Here is a 26,978-nt window from a genome sequence, read left to right as displayed (position 1 = left end):
CCAAGTGTTGATAAAACCTTTACACAGCCCTACACATCATTTGTTGTGTGAATGCCCCACATGCTATCTTAGGAATACTTGAGAGGTTTGAAAATTGTATATGAAGGGTACTTTATAAATGCAAATAAATAAATAAATATTACCTGAGGAAAGTGTGCAACCTTAAAGTAGTTTTACAGAGGGAAAGAGGCTGGATTCTCCCACTCTTACTGATGTTAAGCTGTTATTCACTCACGGAGTCCTGTTTAAACCAGTGGGACTAAGTGAGGAGTATGGTACTACACAATGTGAATAAAGTTGCAGAATCTGGCCCAGTATAAGCAGGACTAACTCCTGGGACACATCTGGACAATAAACAGTGGCTGTTTCCCATACTGTCAAACTTATGATTAGAAGCTGAATGATAATTGCTGTAGTTCAATTAGTAAATCCGAGGTTTTCTTTGATGAATGCAAAATGTTTTATACCCTAATAAAATATTCAGCCCTAGTGTATGAGTCATTCTCATTGTGCTGTTGTTACTGGTGCAGGACAAGGCACTGCGAGTGTGCACGTATTCTGCTAGCAGCAGTAGCGACACTGAGATGGAGCCAGAGTATGAAACAAACGACTTTGGAACTGCAGGGGAAAAGTTAGTAGATCTAACAAAGAATAAACAAGGTAATTGAAAATGTGTACGTGGTAACGTATAGTTCCCATCTCCATCCTGACAGCCGCTGATTGTGTCTTTCATTGTGGGATTATTTCCACTTTTTAACTCTATCTTTCTTCAGATATAATTTTCCATTATGTATCTTTTATTATATATCCGCGTCATTGTTTTCTGGAACACCATTCTTGCCACTATGGGCATAACTCTAAGGCTTTTATTCATAAATCCCCATGGTGAACTAAAAAGTCTTTAGCTGCATTATTGCAGCAATAAAAAGGTGATTATAAAGATAACTTTTTTTTTAATTACATAGTATAGTAGTAGGTTAAAATAACCCAATGAGCCATGGCCATAGCTTTCTAACTGTCTTATGACAGTGGTACTGTTCACACGGCTACAGTTAAGGGTCTGTCAGCCTTCCCAGTGTATATTGCCACTTTTCTGAGGATCAAATTAGGTCACAAGAATCGACTCTGAATTGAAATCTAGTATGAAAGCTCAACAGTGAATTCCTTGGGGTAATTTTTCTAAATTTTGAGGTAACTGACTGCTGGATTGGTGGTCCAGAAGATTGCTGTCCGCATTTGAACACCAGAATAGGTAATTCATGAGCAGCAGCAACAGTGAAAACCATCCTGCAATGTATGTTAGCTGTGTTATGGAGAAGACTGTCTGCAGTGGGAAAGTCCAGGCCCATTCCATCCTCGGCTTCCCTGCTACAAATGATTCAAGGGAGTGTATAGGCCAGCACAAGAGCTGTGCACCAATGAACCCACTCAAGCCCTGAGGCCCTGTGCATTGCATGAGAATTTAAGGGAGACTTCAGTGATGCATAGACTTTATGCCAGCCCTTTACACAGTGGGTGAACTTGACCCAGCACATACAGTAGAAACTACAGTGATAAGTGCCTAAAAATGCCACAGGGAGATAGATACTGCAGATAGACACCCAGGTGCCATTAGTGTCTACCAGGAGCTAGACTGAATGTTTGGCATTTGCAAGGATAATCCATTTGGGTGTTTTTCAGCGGCAAGAGTAGGGTTGCCAATTTTGGTTGGATATATTCCTGGAGTTTTCATCACATGATATAATCTTTAATTAAAGATTAATCTTTAATTCCTGGAGAGTCCAGGACAATGCCGGAGAGTTGGCAACCCGAAGCGAGAGTGTGGGAGGTTGATTATTTTATTTAGGGCATGCTCCTATTTTTTTAATCTTTGGTTATATATGAAATGTTGCAAGTGATTAAATCGAAGAGACATTTGATATTTTTCTAAAATGATTTTGTAACAGGAGAGAATTGTACTTTCTTAAATAGGTGTTGCCATATGTGCAATGATTTCTTTATCCATAACAAATGTTTTAAAGGATTTTATCATGTGTAAGCGCATTAAATGACAGCAGCCTTCAAATTTTGTGACATCTACTGTGAATTAAAACCACCACTTTACTTAGTAAGCTGTTACTTTTACATAGCTGGCTCATTGGGGTTGGGACAGAGAGAACCAAAATGGATGCAAAAATTCTGGTCTGCAATTGAGGCAAACAAAAAAAAATCCTAAAATGTTGGTATAGTGAGTGGTTGTTTTTTCTCCTATGGATCAACATTTCAGCCTTGGTCACTTTAAATACAGTTGCCGAGATCAGGTAAGTAATAACGCTATGCTTCTATTGCAACTTGCATCCAAAGAGCTCGACACACCTGACTGACATTAACTGAGTTAGCCTCACAACACTTGTGTGGGGGTGAGGTATTATCCCCGTTTTACAAATGAGCAAACTGAGGCACAGAGATGATCTAGATACTTATATGGCCCCATTACTGTATTGCCTCAGAGCCTCACAAACATTAGTGAACTTATCCTCACTACACTCCATGAGGTAGGGGAGTATTTTAATTCCCATTGTACAGGCAAGGAACTGAAGCACAAGGAGACTAAAGGTCTGGTACAAAGCCCATTGATGTCAATGGAATGGCTCATTGATTCAATGGGCTTTGGATCGGGCTATTAATGAGTTGTCTAGTCACATAGGAAGTCTGTGGCACACTAGGAATTAAACCCAGGTATTCTGAGCCTTCGCCCCATGCCTCAAGTACCAGACCACCCTAATTTTGATCTCAGCTGGATTTTACATCAGTGTAACTCTGTTGAAGGCAGTGGAGACAGTGTTTTTTCAAAAGGTACTGGATATACAGTGCTTCTGTCAGGTAGCATTCAAATGTGTGTAACAGCAAGAGCCAGTAGAGAAACAAATGCGCAATCTAGAACATCCTTCCCTTGTGCTGTCTCACAATGTTACAGAGGGTTTCTTTGCTTTTTTTTTTTTTTTTTTTTTTTAACATGGGTTTCAGGCCTAGGAGTAGGGAGTCCTGAGGTCTATTCCTAGCACTGTCACTTCCTGTATGATCTTTAACAAGTTAATAGAGCTTGATTCTGATCTCACAAACATAGGTTCTACACCACTGTATTCACTGCCAGCCAGTCAGTTAAGGATTTAAGATTTATAAAACAAATGAAAAAGTAGATAAAAGAAAAAATATGTTCAGAAGCAAGCCAACCGAAAGATAGGCATGTGCCCAAGGAAGTTCAGGCTTGAAGGCTATTAACAGCTGAAGATAAAAACTTAAACTAAAAATATTAAAAAAAAAAAAAAATTCTACACTGAAGTCAAATTAACAATCTCATCTAAAGTCACAAAAGAAAGGAAATTAAAAATCTGGGATTTGCCCCTCTGTTTATCTCAGACCATTGTATCTTCTTTAAGGATGGAAAGTCATCCTGAATTATAAGTATTAACTTTGAATGTCCTTTTTCAGTAGTTTTAAATCATACCCTTAACTTTCACATAGTTTTTGTTATGCTTTTATTACCAACCACTGACCTTTCCAGTTGTCTTAAAGTATCTGTATTGCTATTAAAAATTACACTGTCATCCATTTAAGCTGGACATGAACTTTCTCTCAAATAAATGTGCAATGTTTTTAAAAATCTTTCCATAGCTGAGCAAGAAGAAAATACTGTGAGAAAGTCCTTTATGGGGAGCCCTATGTCAATCTTGGATTTATATCAACACAGTCTCTATGGCCATTATGGAGAGGATGGGCCTGAACAATTAACACATTACAGTTTTATTGAGCAACTGAGTGGAGCTTCCAGTAAAGAAGGCAAGAGCAAAGAGATCCCTAGTGTGAGTTATCTTGCTTTTTATGATATTCCTCTTACTTAACCCAGGAATATATCTGTCTCATTTATATTCATTTTCTGCATTCATCATTAGTATTTACAGAAACCAAAAAGACACCTGAAAATATGGCATGGGTTGCTAGGGGGAGTAAAGCAAACTAAGCACCTTTTTAAAGGAGGTTGCATAAGTGTGGTGATCTTGTCGTCAGCTCTAGCTTACAACAGACTTCCAAAACTTACTATTAGAGACAATCTGGAGCCCTAAGATTCATGGCAAACTTCTGTTTAAGAATAGCAGTAAAACCCGTGATATCTCTTTGGAAATGCCTGCGCTGCAGTGGGGAGTGTCTCCCAGCCCAGGTAGATAGACACAGGCCAGCGCTGCTCGAGCCAGTGCTCTAAAAATAGCAGGGTGGACATTGAGGCACAAGCAATGGCTCGGGCTAGTCACCTACGCTCAGACCCCCAGGGAGTCAGGCAGGCTTAGACTTAGGCATCGAGCCCAAGCTGCCTCCCCTGCTGCGACATCCACACTGCTGTTTTTAGCATGCTAGCTTGAGCAGAGACAAGTCCGTCTACCCACGCTCCAAGCTGCAGTGTAGACATAACATTTGTGGCTGCTGCTCCACGCTGAGTCAGCCTACAAGAGGTTGCATTTTATTTAGTGCAGCATAGGCCTATTACATGGTATTTAAAAACAATTCAAGTGGAAGTCTGCTGTGGTTACCAACTGTTTTGTGGGCTCCCCAAAATACCATCATATAGTCAGACACAGTTCTGTTAAGACTAGGTCTATCTTACCACCAATTTCTGTGCAAATTTCATTTGACTTAATCAAGAGTTCCACAAAGAGATTAGTAGCAGAGTATGACCCTTACTATGGGAGTCTCTACCACCTTGAACGCACAGTACTTCTGAAATAATGTACTCTACCACATTTTTTCGCTTTCTCTCCCTCCCACACACACATTCTTGTTTTCTGTCCATTCCCCCCTTCCCCCCCCCCACCAATATTCTCTCTTTCTCTTTCTCAGTGAGGTATACAATTCCAAGTATTAAAAGGGAAAATACATTCTATGGCAAGCAGTCACAGGTGCAATACATTTTTAATGCCTGTTTTACGGAGAATCTTTTCTTATGTGTAAACTTAAAAAAAAAACCCAAATCTGTTTCTGTAAGTATAAATTTTATTAAAAGAACCTAGAATTAGATTTAAGGAAGAAACTGAGAGGTGACTTGTATCCAAGGCTGCTGGAGTATATGTCATTTCTGCTCTGGGGATGCAGCAAATGATGGCTTCAAACACACTGATCAAGGTCCCACACAACTCTCATCTCTGAACCTCAATGCTTTATGGACAGAAAATTGCATGTTCCCCATAGTAGATATAAACCTGCTTGCTAATTTATATCATCCATAAACGATGGACTTTTGCACCACTTAATACCTAAGATACCATATCTCTGAGAAGTGCAGACAGAGTGTATGGGAGGGTCCACACTAGCCCTGAAGTAGGTGGTATAGAGAGGCCATTGGTGGCTGCTTAAAGGATGGACTATTGGATCCATGATTACATGGATCTAGTTCCTCCAAATCTCTGCCTATGGGTGCACAGGTAAACTGGCAGATATTTCAGACTATAGTCCTGGAATAGTAGCTGTAGTGGACCTACAGTGCTACCCACAGCCTGTTTCATACCACCTCCCCCACCATCCCTGAAAAGTTCCCTGCAGGAAGGTGGATTACTTGGATTTTGTGTGTGAAGAGGTGAAGTATTTTTTGCTAAACCCTGCCCATTGCCCCTTAAAATATTACTGGTGAGCATGTGCTTTCATTCTCCCACCTCTTCTCCTGCTGGGGCTTTTTTACCTCTATTTCTGAAGTGCAGTGAATCACAAATAGAAGTAGTTTCTTAACAGAGAATCAGTGGCTAGAACCTGGAGCTAATGATCCCAAAGCAGACAGCACCAGCTGTCAAGTCCGGGACTTCCAGCCTTGCTTCTACCCTGCCTGCCAGACCCACAGCAACCAGGCCCAGAAATTCCACTTGAGCAGTAGCTGCCTCACGGAGTTTGGAGGGGACATGCTTAGGAAAATTTCTCAACCCTCAGGGTTCCTTCTCTAAAGAAGCCAGCACCAGCTACAGCTGAGGGCACAGGGTGCAAATCAGGGTCCTTCAGGCCCAGTGCCCCTTAATCTCAACCATACCCTCCTGGGACACTGGTCCTAGTGGCTGTCAAATGAGGAGCAGCAATAGCCAAGAAGCACTTGCAGGGGTCAGACTTTGGCAAGCATCCAGGTTCAGCTTTAGCTGGTGCTGCAGAAGATTAGCCTCCAGCTTGCATGCCTCCTCTTTGCTATCTATCCATTTGCTTCCCTCCATGGGGCTCGGTGCCACTTGACATCATTGTGTTCGCTAACCTCTGAGATCTGGACTTGGACATATTATCTTCTCATTAGTTGAATTGTCATTGGTGGTTGGTCCATCTTCTTCCCCCATTGCCCTTGTCTCTGCCACCCTTCATCTGCCAAATCCCTCATTCACATCCTATTGTGCTTCTCTCCCCTTACTCTCCTCCTCTTCCTCTTCTCAGTCCTACAATCCCTTCCCACCATTCCTCTCCCTCACTTCAACCCTGACTGCCCCTTTGAAAAAACAGCTAAAACTAAAAGATTATAGCAGAAATTAAGTGAACATATTCATTTAAAAAAAAACTGAACTAACAAAACCTGTCCCATGTCATTGCTCTGTTCATTTTGCATATTGAATCTCTTCTCTGCAGCCATTCTCTTTTTGATTGTAAGCTCTTCTCAGCAGGGGCTGCATTCTATTCTGTCGCTGTACAGCACCTAGCACATTTTGAGCACAATATTGTAAATATACAGGAGGACGATAATAGATGATAATGCAAGGGCTGTTGTGTGTGGCACAGTGGGTTAGATCACAAGAGAAAAAAATGCATTTTTCATCTTGACCCCACTTGTGCACTTAAGAAAATCACTATACAATTCCACAGAGTTGGCAATATCTGTTAAATAGCAGAGAGCATTGGAGGTTAGGACCAAAGTGCACAGTCGGAATGACATGGAAGAAGCTTTCACAGCTCTTACTTATACTGTGCCTTCATGGCAGTGCTCGGAAACCTGCACTTTACTGAACACTACATTCACTCACAAACTTAGAAAGAAAAATCCTGACATGTACCTACTTTGTTTCCCCTTCTCCCAACATTTATCTAATGACTAGACTATGCTCTGGCTTTACAATTAGAAAAACACGAGGAAAAGAAAATGACACTAGAACTATACTAAAAAGGATAAATGAAGGGAAACAACCATTTAATTCCTCACCTTAAACATTTAGAGATTCACAGTTGAATTATGTAGAGATAATGAATTGTCTCAAAACAAATATTACAATTCTGCCTTTGCCAGGGCCAAGGTCTTTTGCTATTAATCGAGCAATCAGATTTGGTTGTATTAATTAAATGGGCTAAAAAAGGTAGCATTTGCACTTAATTAATTTTTACTGGTATATTATAGTTTTTTCATGTTTAAATAATGTGCAAAATCAGCAGTGGGTTAAAAATAAACAAAACTCATTGACATGGCCTTAAGAACCTTGTAACACTGCATCATTAAACTAGAAAACAGCAGGTGTATCTGAGCCCCAGCATTTATCATGCATTAATTTGGGGGGGTGTTTTAAGATGACTTTTTGAAGATTTGAAACAGTGCTCAAAACCAGTGTTACCTCTTGGTGAACAGTGAAAGCTCAATAAAACACAAGGGATTTGCCTATTAGTATTAAACTTTTCAGAATGACAAATGAGGAGCAGTGACCATGAAAAGCAGGTTGCCCCTGAACTCCTTGTTTGAACCAGCGCAGCAATTTTTTTCTCAGCTGTAATTTGTCCGCCACAAGAAGATCCATAGTCTGTTTAAATTAGACTTGTGTGGCTTGGAACATTACTCACAAAAAATGGGGAATCCTGGCAACGAGGACTGTGTCAACGATTCTGAAAAATCAGGCAAATTTTGGAAAGGAACTGTGATCTATAATGTGGCCTTCTAAAAAGAAGATGGTACGTGCCTTGAATTTAATTCTTGAATGATGTATGTCAAGTTTTTTTTTTAAAGTGTCATGATGGACAGAATGAGTTTACTATGGTTGTCAAAAGAGCAGTGTGCCGTGGCAGTACCTTAGCTCAATTAAATTGGACTGTAAGGCACCACTAGTAAGATGGTGGTTACAGGCTCAGTGCTGTAATGAGACATTTTGGAAGGAAGCTCTGCTAATCTGGCACTATTGTAGTTTGATTTGTCTCTCCTCCCCCAGTACACATTCACCAGTGCTACCCCCAAAATACACACACACAAATACATTCAGTCACCAAAAGGCTTCAAAGCAAGGCTTCAGAATAGACAAAATACCTTTCTTATAGAAGGGAAAGTAAACAGAATGTTTGAGAAATTATACATTGTTTCTGAGGATGTAAAATACATTTTAAATGTTGCTCGATCCCATCTTTGATCTGAGATATCCTAAACTTTCTGTTTTGGAAACTATTTTTAATATCCTCAAATTTCTGCTCACCAGTAAGAGATCGTTTTAAATCAACTAGGAAAATGTAGGCATGCCAGGAAATTCTGAAATACTCAGATTCTTCAGTAAGTCTCCATTTTTATACAAAGAAAACATGATTTCAAATAGAAGATAATTGAAGTGAACTGAAGGATGTGGATAAAACAATCATCTAAATTAATAGGATTAATATATTTTTCTAACATGATTTTTGCTAATTGCAGTATTTTAAAATTGGGAACACAATTATTTTTATATGCAGCAGTTAAATTTGATTTTAATTACACAATAACTGATGTAATTTAATGAACTCCTACCGGGCCTGTACCAAAGACCATCAAAGTCAATAGAAAAACACCCATTGATTTCGCAAACTTTAGATTAGGCCCATAGTATACCGAATATTGCTTCTATTGCCTGTGGCAATAACTGATAATGCCCTAAACCACTTGCTGACATCATGATCTGTGCTCCAGTTACACAGAAATCTGAATCATGACAAGTCAGAGATGGAAATATTATTTCACAATTTGCATTATCTCAGTGGGTTTTTTATAAAAATTAATAAATCACAGCATGTTTTAAAGAACTCAGAAAACAAGACATCTGTTCATCACTTTCCCATGTTGTTTGTACAGCACCTAGCACAAGGTGGTCCTGGTCCATGACTAGGGCTCAGGTGCTATGGCAATACATCTAATAAATAATTATTTTTACTGCCTTCTTTCTGGCTGCAGAAAAGCATGCCAGTTAGTTCATCATCCTTATGACCCCAAAGCTTCATGAAAAATAGATGCTCCTCTCTGTCTCTATGTAATGGAGTCACATGTTTTTATTAAATAAAGTCATTCTTCTTTCCTTTCCTCCCTGTATGTAGTTCAGTTAGAATTCTCAAGATTTTTTTCTTGCTTATATTTCAAGGTATGACTTGGTGAGGGCAGAAAGGATAGGCTCCTTTGTAGAAGAAGAGTAATGAAATGTTTGTATCCATTGCAAGCTTGGAAATCTGTTTTTCCTCAATTACAATGATTTACATGTAAACACTGACTTTTCACCTCACATTACAGTGTTTACTACATCAATGATTTAATTATAGACCCAATTAACTAAAGAGGCTTATTTGTGCATAAGTGAAGTTATACTCTTTTTTCTATGCAGCAGAGTGCCTGTGTATTGTACAGCTGATTCATGAAGGAGATTTGATGCTCAAATCACCATGTCTTGCCATTCAAATAGGTTTTAGAGCTAGCTGGAAAATATGGGCAGAGGAAAAACAAATATGTCAACAGAGAAACCAGTGCTGTTTTGGCTATGTTTATGAAGGGAATCAACATGGTGACATTACCAGATAAACTCAAGAATTTTTACAAGTGAGTGAGTTGATGGGAATTAATGTATGCCTCATTGTACTTGTGAGTCTTCTAAAGTATCATATTAGCACAATGGAGTATCCAAACAAGGACTTACAAAATGATGATAATTAGTAATTATACAATGCCTGCCATCCTCAAAGAGCCAAAAGCATTTTACGAGCAATGCATAAGATAATCCAGTGCCTCTTAATTGCAGCTGTACCTGGTCGTGTGATCCAGCATGTAGGCGGGAAACCACTGCAAAGCATACTGTAGAAGCAAAAGTAGAGGGAGAGGACAGTTTGTCCAAGGACTCGGAGGCAAATGCCTCCTCTTATTAAAAGTGTCATTAGATCTTTCACATCCATGTTGAGTTGACATGACTTCAGTTTTTAAGATCTGAAAGAGACAAACACAGTAAACTTCATTAAACTCAATTTCTCTGACTCATGAGGATGCAAGGTTGAGCTGATCCTGATGGGACTGGAATCTGTGGTTCTAGGGAACCTAGCTATTTCACACCAGACATTTAGATCAATAAGCTATCCCTTCTGGCAGCCTTGATGATGAGATATCAACTTCATCTATTTTTTTTAATGAATGTATTTATTTTAAAATATTCAGTGATTGTGAAAGGAACTGGGTTGACTCTGGAGGCTCATTACCTATCCACAGAATGGTACAGCATGGGAAGTGGTAGTACCAACTTTCCCCCACCCTGACCCATTCCAGTCTTGTCATTTCTAGGAAGGAGAGCATAATTCATTGTCCATGGCCATTCAATCCCTATCCTATCTCCTGAGACTGGCAATCATGGTGGTGGTGTTCTCACATGGATACTTAGGAACTGACTCTCACCACCAGTTCAAGTAGTCCTTAAACAATCATGGGACAAAGCATCCACTGCTCATTACTGACTTGAACTGGATTTGAACCAGCAACCTAGTAGTTGTATCCTCTTAACAATCCCCTGAACCATCCAGCCTGTCTTCCCTCCTTTTCTCATTGTTTTATATTAGTGTCTTTTAAAGGTAGCTTTAGTTAGGAAATACTTCATAATGCCTGTGGAAATAGAAAGTGCTTGCTGTACAACTCGGTGTGCAGCAATTTGGTAAATATGGTAAAAATTTTAAGATAGGGCTCAGTTCAGCCCTGCAGGCACATGGAGGTACAATTTGCACTTCTGCAAATCTGAGTGATAGCTGTGCCACTAGAGACATTCATTACTAAGGAAGGGGGGGGGGGGCAAATGGGGTACCGTGGTTGCCTGCCCTAGCAGCCCTCGAGAGGTAGCAGCTTTAGGTTCTAGCCAGGGATCCATCCGAGTCTAATTGGTGGAGACTTCACTGAATCATCACATTTCCCAGGTCCCCTGGCATCTAGGCCTGTTCACTTTCTTAGCAGCCCCAACTGCCTCCAGACCGACCTTTGGAGCTGTATTTGCAAGCAGCTTGTGCAGCTAGTGCTGGCCCTGCCCAGGCAGACTTTACTGCTCTGGCAGTTCACAGCCCGAGTTCCTCCTCTGGAACCCACAGAGAACATCAGGCCTGTAATGTCTTATAATGGTAGTCTGGTTCATCACAGCCAAAAATAGGCTTACAAAAATGTAGCTTAATTTCAGCATTGGTGCTTGTCTGATCATTTTATCATTGTCTTTGCCATTGTCACACCTGTGTTATCTTAGTCAGGTCACTTAATCTATATCTGCTTCTACTTAATAAAATGGGTATAATTTCAGTTACTTACCTCACTGGAGAGTGTGAGGTGTAATTTATGTTTAACGAGTGTGTTGAGAATCTCAGATGAATAATGTAATATTTGTTCCATCAAGGAACAATAGAGTCTGGATAATTACACAATTTAATGTCCAGTCTACTGTCCTGGGAGTCTCATAAGAGTGACAACTTCAATGAAAAAAACACAGGAGCATGATCCAGTAAGATAATGGACTTTATTGTACCACCCATGGGAGTACTGCAGAATTTAAAAATGTGTCATCTAGCCTCAAATTTAATTTGTTTGAGAATGAGGAAACATTAAATTAGAAATAAATTAGGAGGTCTCTGGACATCAACAAATTCGACATCTCACATGTTTAATAGGGTGAGTTCCCATTTCAATATCCCTCCTATGTTACTCAGTCTTTTATCCCTAATCAGATCCAGAAACCGCTTAAAATATGGGAATTGTTTAAGAACACTTTACCAGATGCCCAAAAGCCACAATTGAGAAGGAAAGACATATTGGTTAAAAAAAATGTGGTTTAGAGGGGAAGTGAACACAGCTATAAAACAATACTATAAATAAATAGAAGAAAGGGGAAGTTGATTGTAATGAGTATAAGTCAGAAGGTAGGAATTGTAGACAAGTGATAAGGGAAGCAAAGGGGCAGAAGGAGAAATTATGGTCAGCAGAATTAAGGACTATAAGAAAGAGGCTTTTTAAGTGTATTAACAATTACTCTGGTCCATTACTATATTGAAATGGTAGAATTATCTATAATAATGCAGAAAAGGCAGACATTTTGAATAAATATTTATACTATATTTGGGAAAAACAGATGATGTAATCATATCATATGATAACACTCTTTCCATTCCACTAGTATCTCAGGAGAATGTTAAACAGCGGCTACTAAAGTTAAACATTTTGAAATCAGCAGCACTAGATAATCTTACGTCCAAGATACAAGAGCTGGCTGAGAGCAAATTGGACCATTAATGTTGATTTTCAATAAGTCTTGGAGCATTGGAGAAGTTCCAGAAGGCTGGAAGAAAGTGAACGTTGTCCCAATATTTTAAAAGGGCAAATTCAATTACCTGGATACTTATAAGCCTGTCAGCCTGTCCTTGATCCTGATAAAATAATGGAGCACCTGATATGGTACTTGATTAATAAATAATTAAAGCAAGGTAATATAATTAAGGCAAATTGACATGTTTATGGAAAATAGATCCTATGAAGCTAACTCGATATCCTTTTTTGATGAAATTACAAATTAGCTTGATAAAGGTAATAGTTTTGGTAAGGCGTTTGATTTGGTGCTATGTGACATTTTGATTAAAAAATAGAAATATATAAAATTAACAGTGCACACATGAAATGGAGTAAAAACCAGCTAACTGATAGGTCTCAATTCTAAAGCACTTAGAGGAGAGGAAAGTGATCAGGAACAGTCAACATGCATTCACCAAGGGCAAGTCATGCCTGACTAATCTAATTGCCTTCTGTGATGAGATAACTGGCTCTGTGGATGAAGGGAAAGCAGTGGACATGTTATTCCTTGATTTTAGCAAAGCTTTTGACACAGTCTCCCACAGTATTCTTGCCAGCAAGTTAAAGAAGTATGGGCTGGATGAATGGACTATAAGGTGGATAGAAAGCTGGCTAGATTGTCGGGCTCAACGGGTAGTGATCAATGGCTCCATGTCTAGTTGGCAGCCAATATCAAGTGGAGTGCCCCAAGGGTCGGTCCTGGGGCCGGGTTAGTTCAATATCATCATTAATGATCTGGAGGAGGGCATGGATTGCACCCTCAGCAAGTTTTCAGATGACACTAAACTGGGCGGAGAGGTAGATACACTGGAGGGTAGGGATAGGATAAAAAGGGCCCTAGACAAATTAGAGGATTGGTCCAAAAGAAATCTGATGAGGTTCAACAAAGAAAAGTTCAGAGTCCTGCATTTAGGATGGAAGAATCTCACACACTGCTACAGACTAGGGACTGAATGGCTCGGCAGCAGTTCTGCAGAAAAGGACCTAGGGGTTACAGTGGACGAGAAGCTGGATATGAGTCAACAGTGTGCCCTTGTTGCCAAGAAGGCCAATGGCATTTTGGGCTGTATAAGTAGGGGTATTGCCAGCAGATCAAGGGACATGATCGTTCCCTTTTATTCGACATTGGTGAGGCCTCATCTGGAGTACTGTGTCCAGTTTTGGGCCCCCCCGCCACTACAAGAAGGATGTGGAAAAATTGGAAAACATCCAGCAGAGGGCAACAACAATGATTAGGGGACTGGAACACACAAGTTATGAGGAGAGGCTGAGGGAACTGGGATTGTTTAGTCTGCAGAAGAGAAGAATGAGGGGGGATTTGATAGCTGCTTTCAACTACCTGAAAGGGGGTTCCAAAGAGGATGGCTCTAGACTGTTCTCAATGGTAGCAGATGACAGAACGAGGAGTAATGGTCTCAAGTTGCAGTGTGGGAGGTTTAGGTTGGATATTAGGAAAAACTTTTTCATTAGAAGGGTGGTGAAGCACTGGAATGTGTTACCTAGGGAGGTGGTGGAATCTCCTTCCTTTTAAGTTTTTAAGGTCAGGCTTGACAAAGCTCTGGCTGGGATGATTTAGTTGTGGATTGGTCCTGCTTTGATCAGGGGATTAGACTAGATGACCTCCTGAGGTCCCTTCCAACCCTAATATTCTATGATTCTATGATTCAGTTGTAAATAGGGAATCATTGCTAAAGGGGTATATTTCTAGTGCAGGCTGTCATTGATCAGTTTTTGGCCCTATGCCATTTAACATTTTTATTAATGAGCTAGAAGAAAACATAAAATCATCAATGATAAAGATGACAGATGACCCAGAAATTGGGAGAGTGGTAAATAATTAAGAGGACAGGTCATTGATACAGAGCAATATGGACCTCTTGGTAAGCAGAGCACAAGTAAACAATATGTGTTTTAATATAGCTAAATGTAAATATAGTCAAAGAATGTGGTCCATAATTATAGGATGGGGGACTCTGTCCTGGAAGCAGTGACCCTGAAAAAGATTTGGGAATTATGCTGTATAATCAGCTGAACATGAGTTCACAGTGAGACGCTGTGGCCGAAAGGGCTAATGTGCCACTGTGGCCAAAAGGGCTAATGTGATCCTTTGATGCATAAATGGGAATCTTAAATACAATGAAGAAGTTATTTTACCTTTGCATTTGACACTGGTATGACTGCTGCTGGAATACTGTGTCAAGTTCTGGTGTCAACAATGTGAGGAGGATGTTGACAAATTGGAGAGGGTTCAGAGAAGAGCCATAAGAATGATTAAAGGATTATAAAACATGTCTTATAGTAATAGACTCGAGGAGCTCAATCTATTTAGCTTAACAAAGAAAAGTAAAGAGGTGACTTGATTACAGTCTTGCATAAACCTAAATGGGTAATAACTATTTAATAATAGGCTCTTCAGCCTAGCAGAAAAAGGTGTGCTATGATCCAATGGCTGGAAGCTGAAATCAGATAAAATCAGACTGTAAATTAGGTGTAAATTTTTAACCATGAGGGTAATTAACCATTGGAATAATTTGCCAAGAGTCATGGTGGATTTTCTATCATGATCCAGATAGCTAGAAAGGTACAGCAACAACAACAAAAATCCATCACCAAACAAGCTTTTTCTCCAAGGCTTAATTAAAGATCTTAGAGGGGACCAGTTATAATAGGAAAGAAACAAAGATTTTTCACAAACATAGGATCCAACAGAAAAAAAACTGTTGCTACAACCTAGTTCTCTAGCAGCTAGTGTAAAGCTTCATGTCCAGAGACCTTCTCTACATGGGGAAGACTGAGACCTGCGATCCTCCACAGCAGTGGCAGCCATGATGGAGGCTGTAGTGTAGACAGAACTCTGGCGTTTTCACTAGCATGTCACAGCTTTGACTGGCCCTCCATGCTGTATAAATGTTCTCTTTATTTTATATTTGCTCCAATGTACCTGTCCCCATATAAAGTTGGAGTGGTAGGTGGCGTGTTACTTTGAGCAAACCAAACGTTTTTCATCCAAGGTTCACTAGATTTTTCAGAAACATTTGAGGAGTTGGTGAGGGGTAAGAGGAGGTTTGGATTATGGGAAGGGGCTGTGACTAGCAGGCAGGGAGATAGCTCCCTGCTTAGTTGTGGTGAGTGAAATAACAAAGCAAGAGAACTTAATTTCTATGTTAACTGAGAGAAGAGGCAGAGGAAATGAAAGGCTCTATCTAAATTAGGAAAACTGGAATCTCTGGTTTTCCACAGGTGGAGACCGTGGTATAGGTGGGACTTTGGCATTTTTGCTAGGGTGCCATCTAATCCTACTCAGAGCAAATCTCCAAACGATTCACACCACCAGAGCTGTGCTTCAACTATTAGGGTGAGATTGTTTGCTGTGCCTGTGCAGTGTGGGGGCCTGCCTAAATTATGGCCATTTCTTTGGGCTGCCCTGAGCTTCAGCACTGTATGCTGTGGCCCCACCCAGGGCACAGTCCTTCTGTCAGGGCTTGCAAGAGGATCCTTGGGGGCAGCCTTAGAGCTCTCTCCTCAACTCCTGCACTTGCAGAATTTTACCCAGTCCAAATAAGAGGCTTTTCATTTTACACCACTCCAACCCTTGTACATGGCATAAAAGGACTGGAGCTGAGGATGTCACCCTTCTTTTTTCTACTCCCTTTGATATTTCTTCATGTGTGTTCCTTAATAAGAATTGTCTTTGTTGCCATGTTGACGGAAGGGTAAGGACAGGAAATAGGAGTGTAGAGGGGTGGGGGGAAGGTCTAACAAAGGAATGCAGGTGATGGAGTGTTTATGGGAAGTCTGAAGACAAGAGGGCTGTAGGTGTGTGTAAGGGGCTAGAACTTGACAGGACTGGCTGAATGATTGAAAAATATCCTGGACCTGATTACCCTCTCACTTTACATCCATTTTACACTGCTGTAGCCCATGGATTGCAGTAGTTACTCCTGTCCTATGCTGGTGTAACTGAGAGGAGACTCAGGCCCTCTCTTTCCTGTAAGCCACATTCTGCCACCCTTACTCACACTGAGCAATGTCTTGCTCCATAAGATGCCCCACTGATTTCAATGGGACTGCTCACTGAGCTCTTAGCCATTCCTCTCTGTCAGGGTGAAGGAATCTGGCCCTTTTTGACTAAGGAAAACTTGCCCACTGGAGCAGAAGCATTCCCTATTTTGTCTAATGCAGCCCAGACCCCTACTGGTCTTAATTTACATTATTTTCCCACCCAAGGAGCATTTTTTAAACTATTTGAATCACACAACCACGGTACTTTTGGTGTATACAAGTTATATAACTGTATCTTTCATTGGTCCAAATATAAAATGTCTTGGCGCTCATATCATTTTGGAGTCCTTAGAGATACAGCACATGTCTGTTAGTGATAGTAAATGTTTATTTCCCTATATAACTGAAGAATATTTAAGAATTAAATAGATTCCATGGTGAATAGGCATAAGCAGATAGATCCTTCAGTCAACAGATAGCTAGAACCAAGATCATACACTGAATAAAAATATAATTTACTAGCTGATTCCCTTAATTGGAGAACATTCTAAGCCGTTTGTCAAAAAACTTGACAGATGTAGCCATTGCGATTTGCACCATGACTCAAAGTGCAATAATGTTTCTGCCATTTGTCATCTTACACTCTTCAATCTTGCAACTTTGGAAATGAAGCTTTTGGTTTTATTTCCCTTTGCTTTCATATTGTTGCCATGAATTGGAATATTATAATCTAATACAATAATCCAACATGGAATTCAGTAGACATTAACAGCAACAAATGACAAATATTATTAGGAAGTTTGTAAGATCATGTAATTGTTATACTGGTGGAAATGTTATTAGTAATAAAAGAAACAGATAAAAATAAATTGAATACAATAAACACTGAGTTGGCTCAATTCACAATAAGAGGAATAGGAGCAGAGAGATGTTCAAAAGAGCTCTTTGTTTTGTGAGTCTGGAAAATATTTTGACTCCAGAGGAGCATCTGATTAGCAAAGTTAAATGAGATGAATAATAGGACAGCATTTTTGCAAATTGTTTTTCTAGCTGAAATTTGCCTCCACCATCTATAACAGTGATATGCTTTGCATAAAAGCAGTTGAATATCATGAAGGGAGGGGCAGGAAATGACTGATATTTTAATATCAGAGTTATGTTCTCAGCACGAAGCATGAGGAATAAGTTTCGTAGCTCACGTTAATAGGGGCTATGCATTGCATACAAAATGTACTGCCAAGCCATTTCTTTTTTTAGGAGAGCCCTGTAGCCTGCTTCTTTCTTTTCCTTCATATGTAGACAGGAAGAAATGCTCCATCACCCTTTTTTTTTTTTAAAGAGGACAGAAAGTTCTTGCTAATATCTTTTTAAAATTACATGTTAAAATCTTTTTGAAGACTGTTTTTTATCTTATAGTCTGCTCCAGTCCAGCCATTTACTAAGTCTGCGTGTTTCATCTCCCAAAAATTTCAACTTTTATTTAAATGAAAAGTCATCTGCAACCTGACAAAAACACTGACTATGTCCTGTGAGTAGAGGTAGGAGAAAATGCCACTGTAAGTACGCTGCTTTTAATTAGGGAATTGGAAGTGCACCCATCCTGTTAATTTTTGATTGGCCCCAGCCCCAAAATAAAATATTTGTCTTCTAACAAATTTTTTAAGACCTTGGCATTTGGATTTCAGTCCCCATGCAGCACTCATGAAAAGCAATAGTTGTATCTAGTATAATAAATCAACAGGGGACTCAGCAAACTTAATAGCAATGAGTGACAAAGATTATATGAGAAGTTTGTAAGATACACCTGAGTAATTTAAATGTATTTAATAACATTTCACAAAAGCTCAGAAGAGTGATGTAAACTTTAGTGGCACATATCTGAGTCCTCCCAGCCTGAACTACCCTCTATTCGTCACTGAGAGGCATCCTGACAGCTGAGCTCCAAGTACTGCCGCCTTCTGTGGATTACTCCATTCTTTGCTTAATCATTAATAAAGGTTGCTAAAACTTCTCTAATTATAAAATGCCTATAGCCGCAGGGATTTTTTTTAACTACTCTGTTATTCTTAGTAAACAAGAAACCAGGTGGTTATTTGAAGAATTATTTGAATAATTGCTATGCATTTAAAAGTGATCCCTCTGATATCCTGTTAAACATGAACTCATCTTGTCTGTAAAATTAAATACACTATTAGGCATACTATAAAACAAGGCCTCAAATGAATTTCAGTGGATGTCGAATAAAACACAAGTGGGTGGCAATGAGGAAATTAAATATGAATAAATTATATTGCAGAGTATTTTAAAATTAAAATGTTAACCATGCATTAATAGTACATGACTTTTTATGGCAGGAGTGTTTAAACTTCACTGAGACACTGAATCTGCAGCAAAGTTAGCGGGTATGGCTGTCAGAGAGGGAGAGGTTACACATGCACAAAGCTACAAAATGGATTTGAAATGCAAGAGGTACGTTTATTAGGCTGCCTGACACTGATGAGTAGAACCAAATAAGCATAACATACTTTGTTCGTAGTCATTTTTGCAAGAGTTATATAACACTGCAAAGCCTAACCGTAGTGTCCTGTTCATGGGCCCTCATGGGTAAAAACATTGGCCAGTTTTTTCAAGCTTGGGTTCTTAATGTTAGGCACCTAAACTCATGTTTAGACATGTAAACAAATGCCTTGATTTTCAGAGGTGCTGAAAGCTTGCAGCTTTTAGAAACATCTAAGAGAGTTCTACGTATTCAGCTCCTCTGAAAATCAGGTCTCTTATTTAGGTGCCCAAATATGGATTTATGTACTTACCTTTAGGTGAACTTAACCTATAATTTAACCTATAATGTCTAACTCTTGTACTGGGGTAGTGTGAGTGACATCACAGAAGCCTCAAAAGGCATTTTTCTATGGTTTCCACCAAAAGGAAGACTAAATACTGTGTTTTTGAATGAGAACCTATGATTCTACACAAAAGGTTGTATCATAATAAAACTCCTGTTAATTTGAAGCTAATTTTTATAGCATTTTCCATTACCATTATAACACTGGCAACCAGCAAAGGCCAGAACCAGATCTGTCATTTACAGGCTTTTTTTATATTAAATTTCCTCTTTCTTTTTTTCGTGACACTGAAAACCTGCCACAGCAAACAGTAGCACTAAAGACTCCAGTGTTACCAATCGAGTACTCCTATAAATGTTAGGTACAGAAAGGGAATCTGTACTGTGCCAGCATATGCTGGGTTTTAGTAGCACAATAGTGAACCAGAAGGAACACTGAGGCAGGGTAGTAAGTCAAAGAGCAGTAGTAACCATCCAAAATAGCTGAGTAACATGGAGGATGATGGTTGTTCCAGCTATCTGATAAGGACCAAAACTCTGTTAGTTGTTAATGATTACGTCTATCATTTGGGGTAGGGCTGGTGGTAGTGGTGTCTGGTTAGGGAGAAACTTAAAATATGAAGGCATAATTTATAGTCTACTCTATTGCTCCATGGTGAAAATTATGTTCCTTCCTCTGTGGGCAGAAAGGGGGCAGAATTGGTGCTTTGGTGGAGCCATGCAGTGATGCAGGCACCTTGGGTGGCTCACACCTCAGCTCTGTAGGGCTTTTGTGCCATTGTGTGGGGAGCAGAACCACATGTCTTCCATCACTGTCTTCCTATTGGGGTGCCTTAAGGCAGGCTGGGGAGAATGCTGCAGACTCAGTCAGGGCTACAGTAGTGATCCTGAAATGGCTTCCCATCCTGAGGGGGAATGGGGAAAGGAATCTGAGCTGTGTGCCAAATGGGAGGACTTGGATCATTTACTGGATAACCAACAGCCATATATGCTCAGAGACAGTAATTGCCTCCACAGCTCCCAGTACATAGTGTGTGTGTGTAGAAAATGACCAAACCTTTACACAGGGCAAACCAATAAGATTAAAATGTTGGACAGCTCCAAATGATACATTAGAATCTGGCTTACAGTTGCTGGTGACACCAGCGTTTGCTAACCTGAGTTAAGTCAACTTTTATGAAGCAGTCGGGAGTATAACAAAAACCATTTCAAACTTTATTTTGAAAGAATCTCAAGCATTTGGGAACTGGTCATGTTCTGTTCATTGCAGCAGATGGCATTCCATTTGGTATTTTTTAGCTTTAGTTTGCAGCTCAAAGTTTTGTTTCTAGGGGAGTTGGGTAAATTAACCTATTTATATCTCTAACACACCAAGGTCCTGATCCAAAGTTCACCGAAGTCAATGGAAACTATGCCATTAGCGTCAATCGATTTTGGATCAGATTGTAGGTCTGCTGTTCTGACATAGCATTTCAGGATCTCTTCTAATGAGGAGTACAATCCAGTCCTTAATGTCTGTATAGAGAATTTCCTCGCTGAAGGAGAAAAATTCTCTAATATTTCTACATGGGCTAGTAGTTAAAGCACAGCACTGTGGAATCAAGAGAGTAGGATTTTACTCCCAGTTCTGCTGCTGGCTTTTTGGGTGACATATCGGACAAATCACTTAATCTCTTGTTGCCTCACTTTCCACATCAGTGAAACTAAGGATAAAAATAATACCTCCCTGGTGTATTTGGGGATTAATTCATAAAAAGTTGCTATAGCAGTGCTAAGTAAATAATCATTATTATTATTAGTTAATTTTATGGTAGCATCCACAGAGCCCTACATACTTCAGTGGGGCTTCATGCCAGCTCAGGAATCCTGCTGTGTTGATCTCATTGCAGTGTCTGTGCACTGGGGCAATTTTAATTAAATCCTCATAAGCATTTGATTGGTTCAAAACATGGAACCTGTTAATATTTTAAAGATTTACTTAGGCTCCAATATTTATCAAACATAGATTTGTTTTGTTTTTCAACAAAACTTTTCAAACTGTTCATTTCCTAATATAACTTAAGTTACTGATTTTTATTATTTCCCAATGAGTTTGTTGTTGTGCATCATCTGGCATGTATCTGATCACTCAAAAAAATTGATGCACATTAACGAATAGGCTACAGTATGTGTGCACGTATTCCAGTTGTATTATAGCCCTTCTAGTGGCCTTGTATAATAACAATAATGTCCCCTTTATTTTATATACAGGAATATGAGGCATATAACACATCTCAGAACAGCTGACAGAATTAATAATGCAGTAACATTTCTAAAACACATAAGACAAGACAAAAAATTCTTAAACATATTTCTCCTACACGTTCACTGCAGTGTCGGGTCACCCCACCAATTACACATCACTAAATACACACACTATGAGTTGCATCATTCTGTCACTGGAGAAAACCCACAGGGAGGACAAGAAACTTCACAAGGTTCCCCTCAGTGAGTCTGTCACATACAACATCTAACAGCTATTTTAGGTATGATAGCTTTCTAGCTGTGTAACCTGCAGTCCACTTCTCGGTGCCAACATACTCTGCTTATTCCTACTGATATTTCTTTATGATGATTCTCCACAGCAGAGGGTGAAGGGTGTCCTCTGCCATTTGGTTTTGTGTCTGACATGACTCACCTATTTCCTGTATGTCTCTGTCATTTCCTTGTGGAGTAAGCCAGATGAGTCACACATCACAGGACTAGATCCTTGAGTTTCCTGGCAAATATTAGATTAGTCTATGATCTATATTTGTATATGCCCAGATGTATTTTAGGCCACAGACTACACTACTCAGTTTTATTTTACCTTGTTACTACCCTAACCAACGCCACCACAAATACACTCCATTTTTCTACTGGACTGCTATGTGGAAGGAGTCCATAAACACATTGCTTCTCTTCTGCAACATGCATAAAGTATGCCTTAGCATCCAGAGATGTGCTAGATACTGTACAGATTAAATGAAGAGACATGGTCCCTGACCCAAGCATTTTGCATTCTAATATTGGAGATGGTACTGTGAGCAATAGCAGCTAATGAGAGCAGGGATTGGGGAAGAAACCACAAGGGTTATGGTGATGTGGTTACAATGCATGCACACCGGATGGTTCCTCTAAAGTAAAACTTGGTTTTGTCTGTTTAGATCAAATCACCTGTTGTAGAGGGCCTGGAAGAAATGATTGTTTAGGGGAGATTGGAATGAGTAGAAGGTAATGAATTGGTGGACCAGGTTTGGAAAGGGTTCTTGTTGCATGAGAAAAGGCATGGAGATGATATTGAGAAAAGGAAATCAAGGGGACATTAGGACAGGCATTACTGACGTTCCATTGATTTCAGCAGCATATCAGTGAGACATAACACAGGAGAAACAGCAGTGGGAGTCCAGGACATGTCAAAGTTATAACAGAAAATCATTAAAGCAGCAATGATTTATAGATAAGGCTGAAATGTGGCTCCTGCCAGGAACTCTCCTTGACTGGTCTCTGATGTTTCCAGTGTGCCTAGGAAAACATATCAGAATGGTTCCCCATCCACCTTTTTTGGAGTTTGTGACAGGTTGTTGTGTTGTTACCCTCCTCTTTTGTAACCTCTTGTGCCATGCCCGACCACAGTGGCAGGGTTTCTAATTGTTGCTCTCTCCTCTCTCTCTCTTCCCCCACAAACACATTCTTAGCCACCTCACCCTCCACCTGATTATTTCTCTCTTTTTTTAAATTTTGATTTCAAAGGGTTTTTTCCTCTTTCCTTTTTTCCATTCCCCTCACCTGATTGATCCCTATACTCCTTTCCTCATTCTTCATCAAGTTACATGGTTCTCTTTCTTCTTCTGGTGGGAGGTGTCCAGAATGGAGCTGGAACACATCCTTTGGCAGCTGACCTCTCTGGTGTTGTGAGTGCAGAAACAAACTTTGGGTAGGTGAGCTACTTCCTGAGATGGTACCACTATACACTTAAGCTGCTTCTGTGGCAATGGCATTCAGGGTTACTGCAGGTGCAGGGAGGGAAGATGGGTTCCAAGGAGCTCCCCACGGTGCCAAGTCAGAGTGGGTGCAGTTTCCCACACCCACTCCCATACTTGTCTGGCACCACTAATGGAGCCCAGGCCCAAGATGAGAAACACGCTTATGGAAAATGTCAACCTTAACCATGAATTTCTTGGCATTTAAATTATGAATTTTCTTGTCTTGATTGTTTTTCATCAGTGCCATAATTCTTAATGTAAATCTAGGTGCGTGACTTAATAATACATTGTTTTACTTAACTAGTTCAGATAGAGATTTATATGATTATTGCCTGAGTATAAAGTCTTTTTCAATAGGAGGGTTGTGGGGTTTTTGTTTGCTTCCTGTTTGCTAGAATAACAAGTTACTTTATTATTCAACCCGGACTTGCTTCATGCTGTTTTCAATAAGATATTTAATAAATATGTAAATTTAAAAATTAATTTACTGCATACGTTTGGCAGTGTGACTTTTGAACTGACAAAAGTTTGATGGATTGTAAAATTATCCCCCTAAAAATCATCAGACATAGTAAACAGAATTTATCAACCTCTGTTAATTTTACAGCTTTTTCTTCATCTTATCTTCTGTTAGGATCTCACTTAATATTGATTATAATCAGTGTATTTCTAGAGCCGTAATTCATTCATAGATTAATTAGATTTTAGGTTAATATCCCATCAGAGTATGGGACATGAGCCAGCAGAGTGTTTTCCAGTTGTTACAGAGCTGCAGTAGAGAAACCTTGATTATTGTTCCCATGTGACTTAAACCACCAAGACTAATCACTAATCAAATTCAAACCACATAAAATGGAACATCCTTCATAGCATTTATTTTCTAGCTGGCTTATACTATGAGCTCTTTATTGACACAACCAACTAGACTGAAATATACTTTAAAAATTGCAAGAGTAATTCTCCCCTTACTTAAATCTGGGTATTTTTTCCCAGCCTTGACTGTTCTGATTTTTGTATGTGTGCTGTTCTGTTTTTTGTGTGTGTGCCTCTGTGGCTTCTGCCCCCCCTTCCCACAAAATTTCTGGGCTAAAGAACAAGTAAATTGGTTGCAGGGAATTTTAAAAAGTGTATGTGAAATATACTTATGTACGGGGTTTGATTGCTGATGGATGAAGCATAAGTTTCAATACAGACAGATTGATTCCTGTTTTTGTTTGGTTCCAGTCATTTCTAAAAAATGATCTGATCTTAATGCCAGTTGAAGTGGCAAGAAAAGCCACTGAACCAACATCACTATTTAGGTCTCAGTCTTTCCCTGACCCGTTGTGGATGAACATAAGAATGGCCATGCTGGGTCAAACCAAAGGTCCATCTAGTCCAGTATCGTGTCTACTGACACTGGCCAATGCCAGATGCCTCAGAGGGAATGAACAGAACCAAGTAAACATTAAGTGATCCATCCCCTGTTGCCTATTCCCAGCTTCTGGCAGAGACTAGGGACACCATCCCTGCCCATCCTGGCTAATAGCCATTGATGGACCTATCCTCAATGAATTTATCCTCAGTGCTGCCACTTGAAAACTGATATTTCTACTTCTGCTGCTTCTGCCCCTTTCCCATTGGGTCAGGTGGTGCACTCTGGATGTTCACAGGCTAACAAGAACTAGAGTTTGTTATTTTTGAACCCTGTTATAGTCTTGGCCTTCACAACTTCCTCTGGCAAGGAGTTCCACAGGTTGACTGTGCGTTGCATGAAAAAAAATACTTCCTTTAATTTGTTTTAAACCTGCTACCTCTTAATTCCATTTGGTGGCCCCTAGTTCTTGTGTTATGAGAAGGAGTAAATAACACTTTCTTATTTACTTTCTCCACACCCATCATGATTTTATAGACCTCTAACATATCCTCCCATAGTCGTCTCTTTTCCAAGCTGAAAAGTCCCAGTCTTACTAATCTCTCCTCAATGTTGCCTTTCCATTGCACAGATCAGGACAAGTTTTAAGAGAGTGCATATGCTGAGGGGATACACCTCTATTGAGGTTTTGGTGTAGCCAGTTGGGGGAGATATGGGAACCTGGCCAATGGAACCATGAGTATGCAGACTTTACCTGAACATTGTAACTTTAAGACCTGAGGTGAAGAGGAAGTGAGGAGATTCTTGCTCCTATGAACAACCCCCACAAAAAGCCTCTTAATTTTGACTTGGTAGTCCTTACTGGCAAATCCTGCTTCCACAAGTGCAGGTGTGAAAGGCCTGCTGGCAGTGAAACCAGTGTAATTCTGCTGCCCAAGGAAGGTAGGATTTGTTAGGGAAGCCGTGCTGTATATGCATACTGCCTGTATGACATGGAGTCTCATTCTGCAGCGGTTTCCTGTGCAGCAGTACACAAGAAGGTGTTTGGAAATGAAGTAGGGTGAACTGGTGGATATGAACAGACCCTGTGTTCCCTCCCCACTCCCTTTAGACAGAGAGCATGCAAGGACCCTAGAGGCAGTTCCTAGGGTTGCCAGGTGTCTGGTTTTCAACTGGAACACCCAGTCAAAAAGGGACCCTGGCAGCTCTGGTCAGCACTGCTGACTGGGCCATTAAAAGTCCTGTTGGCAGCACTGGCAAGCTCTGTCCCCAGCTCCTGGGAAGCAACCGGCATGTCCCTCCAGCTCCTAGGTGGAGGTGTGGCCATGGGGGCTTCGTGTGCTGCCTCCATCCCGAGCACTGGCTCCACAGTTCCCATTGGCCGGGAACTGCAGCCAATGGGAGCTGCAGGGTCAGTGCCTGTAGGTGCACAGAGCCCCCTGGTCGTGCCTCCACCTAGGAGCCAGAGAGACATGTGGCCACTTCCCCGGAGCCGCCTGAGGTAAGTTCCACCCAGAGCCCGAACCCCCTCCTGTACTCCAACCCCCGTCCCAGCCCTGAGCCTCTACTAGGAGCTCACACCTCCTCCCACACCCCAACCTCCTGCCCAGCCCTGAGCCCCCTCCTGCACCCAAACTCCCTTCTGGAGTACACACCCCACACCCCTCCCAAATCCCATCCTGGAGCCCCCTTCCACATCCTGAATCCCTCATTTCTGGTCCCACCCAGGATCCCTCACCCCCCATCCCAGAGTCTGTACCCCCTCACACATCCCAACCCCCTGCCCCAGCCCTGAGCCCCACACTCCAAACCCCTCACCCCAGCTGGGAGCCCCCTTCTGCACTCCAAGCCCCTCATCCCCAGCCCAACCCCAGACACCACACCCCCAGCCAGAGCCCTCACCCTCACCCTCTCCTGTACCCCAACCCAGTGAAAGAGAGCAAGGGTGAGGAAGAGTGAGTGATGGAGTGAGCAGAAGCGGGGCCTTAGAGAAAGGGCGGGGCCTTGGAGCCACAGGCAGGGCAACGGTGTTCGGTTTTCTGCAATTACAAAGTTGGCAACCCTAGCTATTCCAGCAATTTAAATGCAGTATCTCCTGCGAACCGTCTCTACAGCCATGTGAGGAAGGATGTTCTCTTTCTTCTCTTTACAAATCTCCCAACCTAGTCAAGCTACTTGTGCTGGGTACTGGGGTGGGGATGTCCCCCTGTGTGTATAAACACCTGC

General features: G+C 40.7%; 1 protein-coding gene across 1 annotated transcript in view; it reads left to right on the top strand.

Moving 5' to 3' along the window:
- Positions 1–26,978, top strand: part of NCKAP5 (NCK associated protein 5) — a 466,257-nt gene that overhangs the window by 428,507 nt on the left and 10,772 nt on the right. Inside the window, exons 17-18 of the mRNA XM_077830371.1 lie at positions 531–660; positions 3,655–3,842. Of these exons, the coding sequence (XP_077686497.1) occupies positions 531–660; positions 3,655–3,842 (318 nt within the window). The remainder of the gene's footprint in view (positions 1–530; positions 661–3,654; positions 3,843–26,978) is intronic.

Source organism: Eretmochelys imbricata, chromosome 11 (genome assembly GCF_965152235.1).
Source record: "Eretmochelys imbricata isolate rEreImb1 chromosome 11, rEreImb1.hap1, whole genome shotgun sequence".
In the NCBI taxonomy this organism is placed as follows: Eukaryota; Metazoa; Chordata; order Testudines; family Cheloniidae; genus Eretmochelys; species Eretmochelys imbricata.
This window is presented reverse-complemented; position numbering and strand designations above follow the sequence as displayed.